This window comes from Trypanosoma cruzi (assembly GCF_000209065.1).
Source record: "Trypanosoma cruzi strain CL Brener chromosome Unknown tcruzi_1047053507429, whole genome shotgun sequence".
Classification (NCBI taxonomy): Eukaryota; Euglenozoa; class Kinetoplastea; order Trypanosomatida; family Trypanosomatidae; genus Trypanosoma; species Trypanosoma cruzi.
Genome location: NW_920705.1, coordinates 1 through 18,696, shown reverse-complemented (window position 1 = coordinate 18,696; position 18,696 = coordinate 1). Strand labels below are relative to the sequence as shown.

The following is an 18,696-nucleotide window of genomic DNA, read 5'->3' as shown; positions in this document are numbered from 1 at the left end:
GATGGCATTGTATAGCTAGACGTGCCGGTAAGAGTACGGAAAAAATGATAATGAGCATTCTCGCCACCATCGGGTCGTGGCGCACCTTGCGATCTCGCTGGTGACCCTCCTGCTCCACTGCTGTTTTTGCGCAACAAGTCATCATCGTCATTTTTGTGGTTTGGTCGGCCTCGTGTTGCGCTCCGGGTTCTCCTCCTTCATCGTCTTGCGGTGTTTCCTTTGCCGTCCCTGGCACTGTGACTGTCCCGTGACGGTTTTTTCCGGAGCCTCACTTCCCTGGGAGGTCCTCCCGCCACCAGCGTGCCCTCCGCCCAAAGACTCCGGTCCATTTCCACGCATCTGAGCGGCAGAGGCGCTGCCAGTGCCGGACGGATTGCAATTGTTACTTCGCAGTGGGTCGCTGCAGGATTGATCCTGCCTCGTCGGAGCAGTGAGTGGTCCTGCGGGGGTGGGATTATGGCCCTCACCCGCCGTGCTTTCTCCACCCTCCTCGTCTTCCTGATTGCTATCAACCTCAGAGTTCACGTTCCCCTTTCGTCCAGAGCCACCGGCCACGGCCCTCCATCCGCAGCCATCACAGCCCGCGCTTGTTAAGCAGTCACCGCGCCATCACCAGCGGGCCCCACACACACACCGTCGCAGTAGCCGTCGAAAACACGCACGAGCTGTTGCACATCACTGCAGGAGCCAACAGGACGCAGAGCACACGGCCAGTCATCATCACAAACAGTGGAGTCGCCCAACGCTGTGGAGCCGACCTGCAAAAGCACAGAAAACAAAAGAAGAGACACGGCCGCTACACCATGCACAGCCACCGCACAGTCACAAATGGCAGCAGCCCAGCAGCGGCAGCGCACACACACCATGAGGCAGTTGGAACCAGTGAAAGGGCGAAAACACACAACGCCCCGCAGCAAGCAAACAGAAAACACACAAAACAATTAGAAACAAAACACAGCTAAACAAACAGCAATGAAGTAAAAAATGTGAACACACACAAAACAAAGGGCTGCACAGTATGGCTCCAGCGCGCACGCACCCATCCTCAAATGCGACTCCACGCAAACAGTTGTGTGCGTGCCATGCATATGAGTGTGTCTGGGGTGCGTTCAACGTGACGGATGCGGGGAGCGGCAAGGAGCACACAGCAGGGCAGCGGAAGCAAGTGAAGCAAAACACAATCATTAGTTTATCCTGTTTAGTACATCGGACCACAGTAGACGCACACAAGTCCCCGCGGTTGAGTGCTGGCACGCACAGCCCGCACACAATTCTTCAGCCCAGAGTGGTGTACGCCAGCGCGGATACGGCAAGAACCAGCGGGGCACACACCCACGCAGAGCTGCTGACGCTGCCGTCGATTTCGCGAAGACGTGACGGTGCGCGGGTGATCGTTGTGGTTGGCGCCTCTGTGGTGGTAGTTGGCGCCTCCGTAGTCGTAGTACTTGGTGCCTTTGTTGTAGTGGTCGTCGTCGTGGTTGTCGTTGTTGTGGCTGGTGCATTCGTCGTATTCGTCGTGGTCGTATCCGGTTTATTTAACGGATCGGTCTCACCTTTTGCCTGATCCGCACCGGTCGAAATTTGTAAACCTGACCGACCAGTCGCCCCACTTATTGCCTGTTCCTGTCTTGGAATAGACCCCGGACTTGGTGTATCTGGACTCCCTGGCACACCGGTTCCCGCACTTGATCCTTGTGATGTGGGGTTCACACTTTGTGTCTGTCCAGTACTGGACGTACTTTGCGACTCTGTCCCATCGCCCCCGGAAATCGGTGCCAGTGGCTGAGCAGCCGTTGAACCGTTGACCCCATCTTGTTCTTCACCAGTCCCTGTCACGCACACGGACGGGCAGCAGCACAGGGCAAGCACCAACAGGGCGCACAGCAGACGGCACGTCATCATCGTGAGTGTGGTCGTTCAGTGGTGTGGAGCTGATCTGCACAGTGAGGGACATGGAGAGCAACAGGGGAGACGAGAGGTGCGGCAGACACACACAGAGGGCAAACCATACAAGACGAGAGAGCAGCAGCCAGGCATGCACCGTACGCCGCACACCACGCACGACACACACTCCAATCCACGGCAACAGGCACACACACACACACACGCAGCCCTGCCACAACACCAACACACAGATGGAGGAGGGAGAAGCAAACAGGAGCGGCACACAAGGCTCCACCGCATGTACATACGGCGAGAGCGGTCCGTCGTGTCTGCACCCCTCACGGAGGATACACACACACACAAGAATAGGTGCAGCGCCCACAGCAACACAACAGCAAAGAAAACATGAAAAAGGAGAGATCCCCGCACACCACGTGGATTTTTGGTCCACGGGAAGCGCAGCCACCACCGCAGCAGCAGCACACGCAAAGTCAAGCGCAAGGAATGGAATAAAGCAGCCATTTATTCGTGTTTCTTTTTGGAGGGTGGAAGGTGTCTGCATATGTTGTTATTGTTTTTGCGGAGGGCAAACCTTCATGCCTGCATCGTGTGTTGAGGGTTCCTGCAGTGTGCACAACTGTTTCCTTCTCTTGTGAATTTTTATTGTGTTGGTGCAGCCAATAATTCAGTTTGTGTTGTTCCTGCTTTTCGCCGGTAAAAGTGCTGCAATAGATGTTTTTATTTCCTCCTTCGTTGCTGTGGCACCTGATTCCTCACCGTTTATTGCGGTGGAAATGAGAATATGTGAGTGGACTCCCACGCACCAGAACGCACCTTCGCTCCTATTTATTGGTGCACAGAAGGGCATGTGTGTTTGGTGGTGCCTCGTCCATATATTCTTGTGGGCGTACATTCCCCTGCAGGCTGAGGGCGGGGTGACGCTCCGTCGCGGTGCACTTCCCTCGCATGCCGCCCACTGTGATTCATCATGCATCACCCCCTCACACATTCCGTGGTGCCACACCGTTGATATTATTGCAGCCGCTGTGATTCCGCGTATTTCGCGCATTTCATTGTGCCACAATACACCCGCTCGTGTGGCCGCCGCATCCAAACAGCGGTGCCCAACACCGTGAGCGGCAGTCCACATCCTTGCATGTCCCAACGCAGTGGTGCTTGACTGTCAGCCAGGCGCCAGACAACACGAGAGTATTGTGCTGGCAGTACAACACACGGAGCTGCAGCGAATGACTCGGGCGGCGACGCATCCATTTGTCGCAAGGCAGTGAAAAGGAGTCGGGCAAAATAATGCCGGCTGCATGCACGACACCATATCCACAGCCAAAGCATGCGACGTGGTGTGTGTTTCACTGGTGCTGTGAAATGCCTGCAGACGACGTCACTAGTGGAGGCACACCACCCATGATCAGCGGACAGACAATAATCGGCATGGGAGGCCACAAAAGGCGGCAACGACGCCAGCAGCAGCACTCTCTCCCTCTCGCTCTCTCTGTTGCCTCCGAGAAGTAAATATTCCACCAGCCACAGCCGGCTGTGCCATCGTGACACTCCATGCACGTCGTGGCTGCGTCAACACATCCTGCTCCCTGCAGCACCTCAAAAGATGCCTCACTCCGTCCACTAAGTGCATCGATGCGGGCCGTGCCTGGGCTGTTCGTCAGGACCACAGCGATGTGAGAGTCACCGAGTCGCAGCATGTTTGTTGTGACGTTGTTGCATGGCACCTGCACACACACGCAGCGCCTGCATCCCTCCCTTTTGTGTCCGCCCTCTGCCGGAGTGGCCACACACACGGGCAGCAGCAAATTCATTTCACCCTCGACGATCCAAAATCAACACGGACATCCCTCGCGACGCAAAGATCTCAGTTGCCAGCACGGGCCTCCTGCCGCTCTGCCATCGACGCCGAAACACGGCACAGTGCACGCACTTATTTTCCTCGTGTTCCGTCAGCCGTTTGCTTCACACATTCTCCGACGGGCTGACGCCCACAAAAGCACGCCACAAAAGCCACTGTGATCACACAAGCTCTTGCGATGAGCGTCGGTGTGTGCATGGATCCGCTGCTCACACGTGCTGGCAGGCAGCCTGCAGCCGGTGCCCTCGTGCCAGTTCATCGGCTCCAGCATGGGAAAGAGAAAATGGCCAATTCCTCGTGTACTTATTCCCACCGGCAGTGCCAACACGCTGGTCGCCAGCCGTCATCCCTCAGCACATCCAGGAATGCTGAAAAGTGACGTGGAACCGTCAGCCAGCAATGCCACAATCCCCGCACACATGTCGGCTCCACCAGAGAAGACACACAAACTACAAACAACACCCCTCACATGTTTTCCAAACATCATTCCAACACACCGCGACACGCCAAACAGAAGTATTCGTCACTCCATGCACCTCCCCACACAATCACATAGTCCATGCACCACGCACGGCAGCAGCTCGCACGTGGTCAAACAAATGTTCTTCGGATCAGTGTTATCCACGTGCTGCGGTGGGAAGTAAACAAAAGAGACGAGCTGCCAAACCCCAAAAGAGTGCAACGAATGGCCGCAAGTCAACGGAACGCTGCCACTCAAAACAATTCAGTCCTCATGCCCTCAGCCTCCCACCTTCTCCCACAAAAGCCCCAAGTGCTGCCAATCAAGCGCGCCGTCCAAAGAAGTCGCTGTGCAACACCAGGAGGAATCGCAGTGCCACCTGCTGCCATCCGGGTCCGTTGTGGACGCCATGATGAGTAGAAACGCCCATTGGTGCTTCGAAACGACGCTGCACACCTGCGACGCATCATACGGTTTGAGACGCACGTGCCTCACCAGCACCACAAACGCCCACGCGCCGTCGGTACGCCCTACATCGTCAAGGAAACAAAGGATACGTCAGGGTGGCAGCAAAGCACTCGCTGGCAATTCCCGTCGCAGGCATCATCACAAGCAGCTCCAGCAGCGCTGCAGACCGTGGGGTGCCGTGGATCAACTCACGCATGGCGTATGTGGAAAAGAAAGGACGTGGTGGCTTTACAAGGATACGAGTGGCTGACACTTTTAGAACAAGAAAGAAAACAATGTGAGAACACACAAGGAGGAATCAGGCGTCCGCAGTCAAAGCAAACCAGCAATCAAAAAAAGTAGGATGGGTGCACTCAACCACAACACAGGCAGAGGATAAAAAATACCAACAACAAAAGCCGAAGCGTGGGGGCGTCCACCCAGCAGAGGGGACGCGCAGCAACAGGTGGGACGACCAGCGCACACACTCTCATTGCTCCCGTAAAGCAAAACACAGACACACACAGGGAGAGAGAGAGAAAGGTCGCCCACTCAATGCAATAGAAACAAAACAGTTACGGTGCTCCACCCATGCAGCCAGGCAGGACGGCAGCGGTGCGTGTCGTGCAAAAGAGAGCACCAACGGGCCTGCATGGGTGTGCATGCATATATACAGTGGTCACATTATGTGTGTGCTTCGTGGGGTGAGGTGAGGGCGAGAGTCCATGCAAGGGGACACACACACAGAGAGAAGGACGAGTGTGTGTGCGGGCGGTGCATGGCGCTCTCTCACTCACCCTCACGCAGCCACCACCGCAGCCGCAGCCGCACACGCAACAACAAAAAGAGGGGAGGTGGTGTGGGAGACCGCGGTGCTGCCGTCACTGCTGCCAGGCGTTGCCGTACCATCTGTTCTGGCGGTAGCTGCTGCTTTCGCTGTCCGTGGTTTTGTCTCACTGGCTGTGGGCGCAACGTTGGTATGACTGGCTTCGGGGTCGTTGTGTGTTTCTTTATGATTGGGCCCTTTGCTGTTGTCGTCATTCCCATCCGCCTTACTCTGGCCATCACCACTGCCACTTGTAGAGTTGGATGATGCCGTTACTTCCGCCGGGCTGCCGGTAGGTCCACCCTTCAGATCCGGTAAAACAGTGCCTTGACCCTGTTGCTCTGCCACACCATCTCCAGAAGTAGGCTCCGTCTCTTCAGGCTCCTTTTTGTTTGGTGACGGTGACGTTTTTGTCCTTTCTTCTGTCAAAGTTTGCGAGCCTGTTTGTGCTGTTGGGCTTCCTCCTGCCGGAACTGCCACTGCTGTTGGTCGTTCTTCTCCTACCGTTGCTGGCGCTGGCGGTGGTAGTGGCGGGCTGCTGGCGGTGGAAATCACGGTGGAAGGACCTTGTGCCTCCGCGTCACTCCGCCGTTTCTCGTCTCCAGTTGCAGCCCTACCAGCAGCTTCACTTTCTGGTTTTTCTTGTTTACTGGGAGAGTCTTCTTGTGCTTCGGGTGTTGACTCCGCTGGTGCCGACAATTTGGCAATTCGTTCCGTGCACGATTTGCTTCTGACTGCTCACCTGCTTCTTGAGGTTTCCTTCCCTTTGTGGATGCCGCAGCGCCGGTCTTCTCCAAGGCATCACTCTCGTCGGTGATGGAGGGTGGGGAATTACCACCAGCAACAGGAGCGCTCAAAGATGCATCACCACCTGGACTGCCAACATCAGGTTGACTGCGACCACCAGAAGAAAAGGAAACCAAAATGAAACTTTTGCTTCCGTCAGAACCTACACCTCCTGTAGGAGCCCCAGGAGAACTGCCACCATCACCGAGAACAGGAGATGGGGACTTGACATCCGAAGCAGGGGAGTTCAAAGAGCCACCAACACGTGATTTGGAACCTCCATTTGAGCCACCACCACCGCCACCAGAAGCCTTGCTGCCACGAGCTTGACTGCCACTGGCACCCCCAACGCCACCAGGACCGCCAGCATCGTCGTCTCTACCGCCTCCACCTTCACCTCCGCGACCAGGAGGAGAACCGGCACCACCGAAATCAGCACCTGAAGTTGGAGCTAAATCCGATTTATTTTCTGCTGTACCAGTCACCAATGGGTCAGTCGAAGCTTCAACGGCAGTGATGGACAAGACAGATCGTAAAGGCAGCGTCAGCGCAGTTTTGTCACATCCGCTCGGCGTGTACGATTTATTCGTATTCAACACTCCCGACGCCATGCAGCCGCCAACTGCGTTGTTCTCGAGATCACTCGCATCAGCCCCGCCGGCACCGCACCACAGCACGCAGAGAGCACACACCAGCAGCACACGGCCAGTCATCATCATCACCATCACTCCTGTCACTTGCCTGCAGCCTTCAGCACAAACTAACTCCCCGTCAACGCAGAGCGGAAGCAAAATGAGGGACACGGCCGCTACACCACGCACAGCCACCGCACAGTCACAAATGGCAGCAGCCCAGCAGCGGCAGCGCACACACACCATGAGGCAGTTGGAATCAGTGAAAGGGCAAAAACACACAACGCCCCGCAGCAAGCAAACAGAAAACACACAAAACAATTAGAAACAAAACACAGCTAAACAAACAGCAATGAAGTAAAAAATGTGAACACACACAAAACAAAGGGCTGCACAGTATGGCTCCAGCGCGCACGCACCCATCCTCAAATGCGACTCCACGCAAACAGTTGTGTGCGTGCCATGCATATGAGTGTGTCTGGGGTGCGTTCAACGTGACGGATGCGGGGAGCGGCAAGGAGCACACAGCAGGGCAGCGGAAGCAAGTGAAGCAAAACACAATCATTAGTTTATCCTGTTTAGTACATCGGACCACAGTAGACGCACACAAGTCCCCGCGGTTGAGTGCTGGCACGCACAGCCCGCATACACCTCTTCAGCCCAGAGTGGTGTACGCCAGCGCGGATACGGCGAGCAGCAGCGGGGCACACACCCACGCAGAGCTGCTGAGGCTGCCGTCGATTTCGCGAAGACGTGACGGTGCGCGGGTGGTCGTCGTAGTTGGCGCCTCCGTAGTCGTAGTGGTGGTGGTAGTTGGTGCTTTTGTCGTAGTAGTGGTTGTTGTTGTTGGCGCATGTTCCTTCTGACTTTGTGCCGTTACCGTACCGGTCACGGAACTTGACGATGTATTTGGGTTAATTGACCCACCTGACGACCCTGACCCATCGGACCCACCTGGTCCCTCTTCCTCTTTTGGAATAGACTCCAGAGTTGCTGTATCTGGACTCCCTCGTCCACCGGTTCCCGCACTTGATGCTTGTGATGTGGGGTCTCCACTTTGTGCCTGTCCAGTACCGGCCTGTGTCAGCGATCCTGTCCCACCGGTCCCGGAAATCGTTGCCTGTTCCTGTGCCTTTTCAGTCGGTTCCGCTGAGTCTGGCGCACTGGCCGCTGTACTTAGTTCCTGTCCATCACGGTTCGCCGCATCTGCTGCCCTTTGCGAACCGGGCGTACCATTTGGCTGATCCGCACTTTTCCCCTTAATCCCTGGCGTACCGGCCCCCTGACCCTTTGAACCTACCGTGACGGTCGGACGTGAACTCCCTGACGGAGCGTGTCCATTGCCGTCCGAATTTTGGGGTCCCGGTAACGCATCGGCCAGACCTGTTGAACTTGGCTTCGTGGACGTATTTTCTGGCCCCGGAACACCTGCTCCCGGTGGCTGAGCAGGCGATAAACTGGGGCTGCCCTCTGTCACGCACACGGACGGGCAGCAGCACAGGGCGAGCACCAACAGGGCACACAGCAGACGGCACGTCATCATCATCGTGAGTGTGGTCGTTCGGTGGTGTGGAGCTGATCTGCACAGTGAGGGACATGGAGAGCAACAGGGGAGACGAGAGGTGCGGCAGACACACACAGAGGGCAAACACACAAAAGAGGGCGGCAGCCAGGCATGCACCGTACGCCGCACACCACGCACAACACACACTCCAATCCAAGGCAACAGGCACACACACACGCAGCCCTGCCGCAACACCAACACACAGATGGAAGAGGGAGAAGCAAACAGGAGCGACACACAAGGCTCCACCGCATGTACACACGGCGAGAGCGGTCCGTCGTGTCTGCACCCCTCACGGAGGATACACACACACACACACACACACGAGAATAGGTGCAGCGCACACAGCAACACAACAGCAAAGTAACCATCGAAAAAGGAGAGATCCCCGCACACCACGTGGATTGTTGTTCCACGGGAAGCGCAGCCACCACCGCAGCAGCACACGCAAAGTCAAGCGCAAGGAATGGAATAAAGCAGCCATTTATTCGTGTTTCTTTTTGGAGGGTGGAAGGTGTCTGCATATGTTGTTATTGTTTTTGCGGAGGGCAAACCTTCATGCCTGCATCGTGTGTTGGGGGTTCCTGCAGTGTGCACAACTGTTTTCTTCTCTTGTGAATTTTTATTGTGTTGGTGCAGCCAATAATTCAGTTTGTGTTGTTCCTGCTTTTCGCTGGTAAAAGTGCTGCAATAGATGTTTTTATTTCCTCCTTCGTTGCTGTGGCACCTGATTCCTCACCGTTTATTGCGGTGGAAATGAGAATATGTGAGTGGACTCCCACGCACCAGAACGCACCTTCGCTCCTATTTATTGGTGGACAGAAGGGCATGTGTGTTTGGTGGTGCCTCGTCCATATATTCTTGTGGGCGTACATTCCCCTGCAGGCTGAGGGCGGGGTGACGCTCCGTCGCGGTGCACTTCCCTCGCATGCCGCCCACTGTGATTCATCATGCATCACCCCCTCACACATTCCGTGGTGCCACACCGTTGATATTATTGCAGCCGCTGTGATTCCGCGTATTTCGCGCATTTCATTGTGCCACAATACACCCGCTCGTGTGGCCGCCGCATCCAAACAGCGGTGCCCAACACCGTGAGCGGCAGTCCACATCCTTGCATGTCCCAACGCAGTGGTGCTTGACTGTCAGCCAGGCGCCAGACAACACGAGAGTATTGTGCTGGCAGTACAACACACGGAGCTGCAGCGAATGACTCGGGCGGCGACGCATCCATTTGTCGCAAGGCAGTGAAAAGGAGTCGGGCAAAATAATGCCGGCTGCATGCACGACACCATATCCACAGCCAAAGCATGCGACGTGGTGTGTGTTTCACTGGTGCTGTGAAATGCCTGCAGACGACGTCACTAGTGGAGGCACACCACCCATGATCAGCGGACAGACAATAATCGGCATGGGAGGCCACAAAAGGCAGCAACGACGCCAACAGCAGCAGGAGCAGCTCTCTCTCTCTCTCTCTCTTTTGCCTTCGAGAAGTAATTATTCCACCAGCCACAGCCGGCTGTGCCATCGTGACACTCCATGCACGTCGTGGCTGCGTCAACACATCCTGCTCCCTGCTGCGCCTCAAAAGATGCCTCACTCCGTCCACTAAGTGCATCGATGCGGGCCGTGCCTGGGCTGCTCGTCAGGACCACAGCGATGTGAGGGTCACCGAGTCGCAGCATGTTTGTTGTGACGTTGTTGCATGGCACCTGCACACACACGCAGCGCATGCATCCCTCCCTTTTGTGTCCGCCCTCTGCCGGAGTGGCCACACACACGGGCAGCAGCAAATTCATTTCACCCTCGACAATCCAAAATCAACACGGACATCCCTCGCGACGCAAAGATCTCAGTTGCCAGCACGGGCCTCCTGCCGCTCTGCCATCGACGCCGAAACACGGCACAGTGCACGCACTTATTTTCCTCGTGTTCCGTCAGCCGTTTGCTTCACACATTCTCCGACGGGCTGACGCCCACAAAAGCACGCCACAAAAGCCACTGTGATCACACAAGCTCTTGCGATGAGCGTCGGTGTGTGCATGGATCCGCTGCTCACACGTGCTGGCAGGCAGCCTGCAGCCGGTGCCCTCGTGCCAGTCCATCGGCTCCAGCATGGAAAAGAGAAAATGGCCAATTCCTCGTGTACTTATCCCCACCGGCAGTGCCAACACGCTGGTCGCCAGCCGTCATTCCTCAGCACATCCAGGAATGCTGAAAAGTGACGTAGAACCGTCAGCCAGCAATGCCACAATCCCCGCACACATGTCGGCTCCACCAGAGAAGACACACAAACCACACACAACACCCCTCACATGTTTTCCAAACATCATTCCGACACACCGCGACATGCAAAACAGAAGTATTCGTCACTCCATGCACCTCCCCACACAATCACATAGTCCACGCACCACGCACGGCAGCAGCTCACACCCGTCTAAACAAGTGTTCCCAGGACCAGTGTTATCCATGTGCTGCGGTGGGAAGTAAACAAAAGAGACGGGCCGCCAAACCCCAAAAGAGTGCCACAACTCGCCACAAGTCAACGGAACGCTGCCACTCAAAACAATTCAGTCCTAATGCCCTCAGCCTCCCACCTTCTCCCACAAAAGCCCCAAGTGCTGCCAATCAAGCGCGTCGTCCAAAGAAGTCGCTGTGCAACACCAGGAGGAATCGCAGTGCCACCTGCTGCCATCCGGGTCCGTTGTGGACGCCATGATGAGTAGAAACGCCCATTGGTGCTTCGAAACGACGCTGCACACCTGCGACGCATCATACGGTTTGAGACGCACGTGCCTCACCAGCACCACAGACGCCCACGCGCCGTCGGTACGCCCCACATCGTCAAGGAAGCAAAGGATACGTCAGGGTGGCAGCAAAGCACTCGCTGGCAATTCACGTCGCAGGCATCACCACAAGCAGCTCCAGCAGCGCTGCAGACCGTGGGGTGCCGTGGATCAACTGACGCATGGCGTATGTGGAAAGAAAAGGACGTGGTGGCTTTACAAGGATACGAGTGGCCGACACTTTTAGAACAAGAAAGAAAACAATGTGAGAACACACAAAGAGGAATCAGGCGTCCGCAGTCAAAGAAAACCAGCAAACAAAAAAAGTAGGATGGGTGCACTCAACCACAACACAGGCAGAGGATAAAAAATACCAACAACAAAAAGCCGAAGCGTGGGGACGTCCACCCAGCAGTGGGGACACGCAGCAACAGGTGGGACGACCAGCGCACACACTCTCATTGCTCCCGTAAAGCAAAACACACACACAGGGAGAGAGAGAGAGAGGTCGCCCACTCAAAGCAATAGAAACAAAACAGTTACGGTGCTCCGCCCATGCAGCCAGGCAGGACGGCAGCGGTGCGTGTCGTGCAAAAGAGAGCACCAACGGGCCTGCATGGGTGTGCATGCAATACATACAATGGGCACATTATGTGTGTGCTTCGTGGGATGAGGTGAGGGCGAGAGTCCATGCAAGGGGACACACACAGAGAGAAGGACGAGTGTGTGTGCGGGCGGTGCATGGCGCTCTCTCACTCACCCTCACGCAGCCACCACCGCAGCCGCAGCCGCACACGCAACAACAAAAAGAGGGGAGGTGGTGTGGGAGACCGCGGTGCTGCCGTCACTGCTGCCAGGCGTTGCCGTACCATCTGTTCTGGCGGTAGCTGCTGCTTTCGCTGTCCGTGGGTTTGTCTCACTGGCTGTGGGCGCAACGTTGGTATGACTGGCTTCGGGGTCGTTGTGTGGCCCTCTGGGGTTGGGCCCTTCGCTGTTGTACTCATTCTCATCCGCCTTACTCTGGCCATCACCACTGCCACTTGTAGAGTTGGATGATGCCGTTACTTCCGCCGGGCTGCCGGTAGGTCCACCCTTCAGATCCGGTAAAACAGTGCCTTGACCCTGTTGCTCTGCCACACCATCTCCAGAAGTAGGCTCCGTCTCTTCAGGCTCCTTTTTGTTTGGTGACGGTGACGTTTTTGTCCTTTCTTCTGTCAAAGTTTGCGAGCCTGTTTGTGCTGTTGGGCTTCCTCCTGCCGGAACTGCCACTGCTGTTGGTCGTTCTTCTCCTACCGTTGCTGGCGCTGGCGGTGGTAGTGGCGGGCTGCTGGCGGTGGAAATCACGGTGGAAGGACCTTGTGCCTCCGCGTCACTCCGCCGTTTCTCGTCTCCAGTTGCAGCCCTACCAGCAGCTTCACTTTCTGGTTTTTCTTGTTTACTGGGAGAGTCTTCTTGTGCTTCGGGTGTTGACTCCGCTGGTGCCGACAATTTGGGCAATTCGTTCCGTGCACGATTTGCTTCTGACTGCTCACCTGCTTCTTGAGGTTTCCTTCCCTTTGTGGATGCCGCAGCGCCGGTCTTCTCCAAGGCATCACTCTCGTCGGTGATGGAGGGTGGGGAATTACCACCAGCAACAGGAGCGCTCAAAGATGCATCACCACCTGGACTGCCAACATCAGGTTGACTGCGACCACCAGAAGAAAAGGAGCCCAAAATGAAACCTTTGCTTCCGTCAGAACCTACACTTCCTGTAGGAGCCCCAGGAGAACTGCCACCATCACCGAGAACAGGAGATGGGGACTTGACATCCGAAGCAGGGGACTTCAAAGAGCCACCAAAACGTGCTTTAGAACCTCCATTTGAGCCACCACCACCGCCACCAGAAGATTTCCTGCCACGAGCTTGACTGCCACTGGCACCCCCAACGCCACCAGGACCGCCAGCATCGTCGTTTCTACCGCCTCCACCCTCACCTCCGCGACCAGGAGGAGAACCGGCACCACCGAAATCAGCACCTGAAGTTGGAGCTAAATCCGATTTATTTTCTGCTGTACCAGTCACCAATGGGTCAGTCGAAGCTTCAACGGCAGTGATGGACACGACAGATCGTAAAGGCAGCGTCAGCGCAGTTTTGTCACATCCGCTCGGCGTGTACGATTTATTCGTATTCAACACTCCCGACGCCATGCAACCACCAACTGCGTTGTTCTCGAGATTACTCGCATCAACCCGGCCGGCACCGCACCACAGCACGCAGAGGGCACACACCAGCAGCACACGGCCAGTCATCACCATCGCCATCACTCCTGTCACTTGCCTGCAGCCTTCAGCACAAACCAACTTCCCGTCAACGCAGAGCGGAAGCAAAATGAGAGACACGGCCGCTACACCACGCACAGCCACCGCACAGTCACAAATGGCAGCAGCCCAGCAGCGGCAGCGCACACACACCATGAGGCAGTTGAAATCAGTGAAAGGGCAAAAACACACAACGCCCCGCAGCAAGCAAACAGAAAACACACAAAACAATTAGAAACAAAACACAGCTAAACAAACAGCAATGAAGTAAGAAATGTGAAAACAAACAAAACAAAGGGCTGCACAGTATGGCTCCAGCGCGCACGCACCCATCCTCAAATGCGACTCCACGCAAACAGTTGTGTGCGTGCCATGCATATGAGTGTGTCTGGGATGCGTTCAACGTGACGGATGCGGGGAGCGACAAGGAGCACACAGCAGGGCAGCGGAAGCAAGTGAAGCAAAACACAATCATTAGTTTATCCTGTTTAGTACATCGGACCACAGCAGACGCACACAAGTCCCCGCGGTTGAGTGCTGGCACGCACAGCCCGCATACACCTCTTCAGCCCAGAGTGGTGTACGCCAGCGCGGATACGGCGAGCAGCAGCGGGGCACACACCCACGCAGAGCTGCTGAGGCTGCCGTCGATTTCGCGAAGACGTGACGGTGCGCGGGTGGTCGTTGTGGTTGGCGCCTCCGTAGTCGTAGTGGTGGTGGTAGTTGGTGCTTTTGTCGTAGTAGTGGTTGTTGTTGTTGGCGCATGTTCCTTCTGACTTTGTGCCGGTACAGAAGCGGTCACGGAACTTGACGATGTAGCTGGGTTAACCGACCCCACCTGACGACCCTGACCCACCGGTGCCCAGACCTGGTTCCTGTTTTGGAATAGACTCCGGACTTTCTGTATCTGGACTCCCTGGCACACCGGTTCCCGCACTTGGTCCTTGTGATGTGGGGTTCACACTTTGTGTCTGTCCAGTACTGGCCTGTGTCAGCGACCCTGTCCCACCGGGTCCTGGAACATCTGTTCCCTGTGACTGAGCAGCCGTTGAAACATTGACCTTATCTTGATCTTCACCAGTTGCTGCCACGCACACGGACGGGCAGCAGCACAGGGCAAGCACCAACAGGGCGCACAGCAGACGGCACGTCGTCATCGTGAGTGTGGTCGTTCGGTGGTGTGGAGCTGATCTGCACAGTGAGGGACATGGAGAGCAACAGGGGAGACGAGAGGTGCGGCAGACACACACAGAGGGCAAACCACATGAGGAGAGAGCAGCAGCCAGGCATGCACCGTACGCCGCACACCACGCACAACACACACTCCAATCCAAGGCAACAGGCACACACACACACAGCCCTGCCACAACACCAACACACAGATGGAAGAGGGAGAAGCAAACAGGAGCGGCACACAAGGCTCCACCGCATGTAAATACGGCGAGAGCGGTCCGTCGTGTCTGCACCCCTCACGGAGGATACACACACACACGAGAATAGGTGCAGCGCCCACAGCAACACAACAGCAAAGAAACCATCGAAAAAGGAGAGATCACCGCACACCACGTGGATTGTTGGTCCACGGGAAGCGCAGCCACCACCGCAGCAGCAGCCGCACACGCAAAGTCAAGCGCAAGGAATGGAATAAAGCAGCCATTTATTCGTGTTTCTTTTTGGAGGGTGGAAGGTGTCTGCATATGTTGTTATTGTTTTTGCGGAGGGCAAACCTTCATGCCTGCATCGTGTGTTGGGGGTTCCTGCAGTGTGCACAACTGTTTCCTTTTTTTGTGAATTTTTATTGTTGGTGCAGCCAATAATTCAATTTGTGTTGTTCCTGCTTTTCGCTGGTAAAGTGCTGCAATAGATGTTTTTATTTCCTCCTTCGTTGCTGTGGCACCTGATTCCTCACCGTTTATTGCGGTGGAAATGAGAATATGTGAGTGGACTCCCACGCACCAGAACGCACCTTCGCTCCTATTTATTGGTGCACAGAAGGGCATGTGTGTTTGGTGGTGCCTCGACCATATATTCTTGTGGGCGTACATTCCCCTGCAGGCTGAGGGCGGGGTGACGCTCCGTCGCGGTGCACTTCCCTCGCATGCCGCCCACTGTGATTCATCATGCATCACCCCCCCACATATTCCGTGGTGCCACACCGTTGATATTATTGCAGCCACTGTGATTCCGCGTATTTCACGCATTTCATTCTGCCACAATACATCCGCTCGTGTGGCCGCCGCATCCAAACAGCGGTGCCCAACACCGTGAGCGGCAGTCCACATCCTTGCATGCCCCAACGCAGTGGTGCTTGACTGTCAGCCAGGCGCCAGACAACAGGAAAGTATTGTGCCGGCAGTACAACACACGGAGCTGCAGTGAATGACTCGGGCGGCGACGCATCCATTTGTCGCAAGGCAGTGAAAAGGAGTCGGGCAAAATAATGCCGGCTGCATGCACGACACCATATCCACAGCCAAGGCATGCGACGTGATGTGTGTTTCATTGGTGCTGTGAAATGCCTGCAGACGACGTCACTAGTGGAGGCACACCACCCATGATCAGCGGACAGACAATAATCGGCATGGGAGACCACAAAAGGCAGCAACGACGCCAGCGGCAGCAGCAGCTCTCTCTCTCTCTCTGTTGCCTCCGAGAAGTAATTATTCCACCAGCCACAGCCCACTGTGCCATCGTGACACTCCATGCACGTCGTGGCTGCGTCAACACATCCTGCTCCCTGCAGCACCTCAAAAGATGCCTCACTCCGTCCACTAAGTGCATCGATGCGGGCCGTGCCTGGGCTGCTCGTCAGGACCACAGCGATGTGAGGGTCACCGAGTCGCAGCATGTTTGTTGTGACGCTGTTGCATGGCACCTGCACACACACGCAGCGCCTGCATCCTTCCCTTTTGTGTTCGCCCTCTGCCGGAGTGGCCACACACACGGGCAGCAGCAAATTCATTTCACCCTCGACGATCCAAAATCAACACCGACATCCCTCGCGACGCAAAGATCTCAGCTGCCAGCACGGGCCTCCTGCCGCTCTGCCATCGACGCCGAAACACGGCACAGTGCACGCACTTATTTTCCTCGTGTTCCGTCAGCCGTTTGCTTCACACATTCTCCGACGGGCTGACGCCCACAAAAGCACGCCACAAAAGCCACTGTGATCACACAAGCTCTTGCGATGAGCGTCTGTGTGTGCATGGATCCGCTGCTCACACGTGCTGGCAGGCAGCCTGCAGCCGGTGCCCTCGTGCCAGTTCATCGGCTCCAGCATGGGAAAGAGAAAATGGCCAATTCCTCGTGTACTTATTCCCACCGGCAGTGCCAACACGCTGGTCGCCAGCCGTCATTCCTCAGCACATCCAGGAATGCTGAAAAGTGACGTGGAACCGTCAGCCAGCAATGCCACAATCCCCGCACACATGTCGGCTCCACCAGAGAAGACACACAAACTACAAACAACACCCCTCACATGTTTTCCGAACATCATTCCAACACACCGCGACACGCCAAACAGAAGTATTCGTCACTCCATGCACCTCCCCACACAATCACATAGTCCATGCACCACGCACGGCAGCAGCTCACACCCGTCTAAACAAGTGTTCCTCGGACCAGTGTTATCCACGTGCTGCGGTGGGAAGTAAACAAAAGAGACGGGCCGCCAAACCCCAAAAGAGTGCCACGACTGGCCGCAAGTCAACGGAACGCTGCCACTCAAAACAATTCAGTCCTCATGCCCTCAACCTCCCACCTTCTCCCACAAAAGCCCCAAGTGCTGCCAATCAAGCGCGCCGTCCAACGAAGTCGCTGTGCAACACCAGGAGGAATCGCAGTGCCTCCTGCTGCCATCCGGGTCCGTTGTGGACGCCATGATGAGTAGAAACGCCCATTGGTGCTTCGAAACGACGCTGCACACCTGCGACGCATCATGCGGTTTGAGACGCACGTGCCTCACCATCACCACAGACGCCCACGCGCCGTCGGTACGCCCTACATCGTCAAGGAAGCAAAGGATACGTCAGGGTGGCAGCAAAGCACTCGCTGGCAATTCACGTCGCAGGCATCACCACAAGCAGCTCCAGCAGCGCTGCAGACCGTGGGGTGCCGTGGATCAACTCACGCATGGCGTATGTGGAAAAGAAAAGGACGTGGTGGCTTTACAAGGATACGAGTGGCTGACACTTTTGGAAGGAGAAAGAAAACAATGTGGGAACACACAAAGAGGAATCAGGCGTCCGCAGTCAAAGCAAACCAGCAATCAAAAAAAGTAGGATGGGTGCACTCAACCACAACACAGGCAGAGAATAAAAAATACCAACAACAAAAGCCGAAGCGTGGGGGCGTCCACCCAGCAGTGGGGACGCGCAGCAACAGGTGGGACGACCAGCGCACACACTCTCATTGCTCCCGTAAAGCAAAACACACACACAGGGAGAGAGAGAGGTCGCCCACTCAATGCAATGGAAACAAAACAAAAACAGTTACGGTGCTCCGCCCATGCAGCCAGGCAGGACGGCAGCGGTGCGTGTCGTGCAAAAGAGAGCACCAACGGGCCTGCATGGGTGTGCATGCATATATACAATGGGCACATTATGTGTGTGCTTCGTGGGATGAGGTGAGGGCGAGAGTCCATGCAAGGGGAGACACAGAGAGAGAAGGACGAGTGTGTGTGCGGGCGGTGCACGGCTCTCTCTCCCTCACTCTCACGCAGCCACCACCGCAGCAGCAGCCGCACACGCAACAACAAGAAGCAAAAGAGGGGAGGTGGTGTGGGAGACCGCGGTGCTGCCGTCACTGTCGCCAGGCGTTGCCGTACCATCTGTTCTGGCGGTAGCTGCTGCTTTCGCTGTCCGTGGGTTTGTCTCACTGGCTGTGGGCGCAACGTTGGTATGACTGGCTTCGGGGTCGTTGTGTGGCCCTCTGGGGTTGGGCCCTTTGCTGTTGTCGTCATTCCCATCCGCCTTACTCTGGCCATCACCACTGCCACTTGTAGAGTTGGATGATGCCGTTACTTCCGCCGGGCTGCCGGTAGGTCCACCCTTCAGATCCGGTAAAACAGTGCCTTGACCCTGTTGCTCTGCCACACCATCTCCAGAAGTAGGCTCCGTCTCTTCAGGCTCCTTTT

At 56.0% G+C, this 18,696-nt stretch overlaps 6 protein-coding genes and 2 pseudogenes across 6 annotated transcripts, besides 12 other annotated features; all 8 read right to left on the bottom strand.

Moving 5' to 3' along the window:
* Positions 1 to 1,348: part of a sequence feature (areas not merged during assembly with more than two copies in the genome that could not be assigned to a particular haplotype) that runs on past the window's edge.
* Positions 1,276 to 1,902, bottom strand: Tc00.1047053507429.49 (mucin TcMUCII, putative; the record flags this gene model as incomplete). The annotated part of the gene is made up of 1 exon (XM_807927.1): positions 1,276 to 1,902. The coding sequence occupies one exon, from the start codon at positions 1,900 to 1,902 to the stop codon at positions 1,276 to 1,278; it is 627 nt and encodes a 208-aa protein (XP_813020.1).
* Positions 1,349 to 1,638: a sequence feature (haploid, Esmeraldo-like haplotype).
* Positions 1,392 to 1,524: a microsatellite.
* Positions 1,639 to 2,243: a sequence feature (areas merged during assembly that could not be assigned to a particular haplotype. This can correspond to areas where the two haplotypes were merged or to regions with more than two copies in the genome that were merged during assembly.).
* Positions 2,244 to 8,028: a sequence feature (areas merged during assembly that could not be assigned to a particular haplotype. This can correspond to areas where the two haplotypes were merged or to regions with more than two copies in the genome that were merged during assembly.).
* Positions 5,469 to 7,007, bottom strand: Tc00.1047053507429.40 (annotated as a pseudogene).
* Positions 6,571 to 6,690: a microsatellite.
* Positions 7,570 to 8,460, bottom strand: Tc00.1047053507429.30 (mucin TcMUCII, putative; the record flags this gene model as incomplete). Its single annotated transcript, XM_807924.1, has 1 exon — positions 7,570 to 8,460. One exon carries the CDS (start codon positions 8,458 to 8,460, stop codon positions 7,570 to 7,572), a length of 891 nt encoding a protein of 296 aa, XP_813017.1.
* Positions 7,682 to 7,763: a microsatellite.
* Positions 8,029 to 18,696: a sequence feature (areas not merged during assembly with more than two copies in the genome that could not be assigned to a particular haplotype).
* Positions 8,782 to 8,803: a microsatellite.
* Positions 9,473 to 10,096, bottom strand: Tc00.1047053507429.24 (uncharacterized protein; the record flags this gene model as incomplete). Its single annotated transcript, XM_807928.1, has 1 exon — positions 9,473 to 10,096. One exon carries the CDS (start codon positions 10,094 to 10,096, stop codon positions 9,473 to 9,475), a length of 624 nt encoding a protein of 207 aa, XP_813021.1.
* Positions 9,938 to 9,957: a microsatellite.
* Tc00.1047053507429.20 (mucin-associated surface protein (MASP), putative) lies at positions 12,027 to 13,565 on the bottom strand (the record flags this gene model as incomplete). Its single annotated transcript, XM_807923.1, has 1 exon — positions 12,027 to 13,565. One exon carries the CDS (start codon positions 13,563 to 13,565, stop codon positions 12,027 to 12,029), a length of 1,539 nt encoding a protein of 512 aa, XP_813016.1.
* Positions 13,129 to 13,248: a microsatellite.
* Tc00.1047053507429.10 lies at positions 14,126 to 14,719 on the bottom strand (annotated as a pseudogene).
* Positions 14,240 to 14,321: a microsatellite.
* Tc00.1047053507429.6 (uncharacterized protein) lies at positions 15,727 to 16,410 on the bottom strand (the record flags this gene model as incomplete). The annotated part of the gene is made up of 1 exon (XM_807930.1): positions 15,727 to 16,410. The coding sequence occupies one exon, from the start codon at positions 16,408 to 16,410 to the stop codon at positions 15,727 to 15,729; it is 684 nt and encodes a 227-aa protein (XP_813023.1).
* Tc00.1047053507429.3 (mucin-associated surface protein (MASP), putative) lies at positions 18,275 to 18,696 on the bottom strand (the record flags this gene model as incomplete). The annotated part of the gene is made up of 1 exon (XM_807929.1): positions 18,275 to 18,696. A coding segment is annotated over one exon (422 nt), but the record flags the coding sequence as incomplete, so codon positions are not given.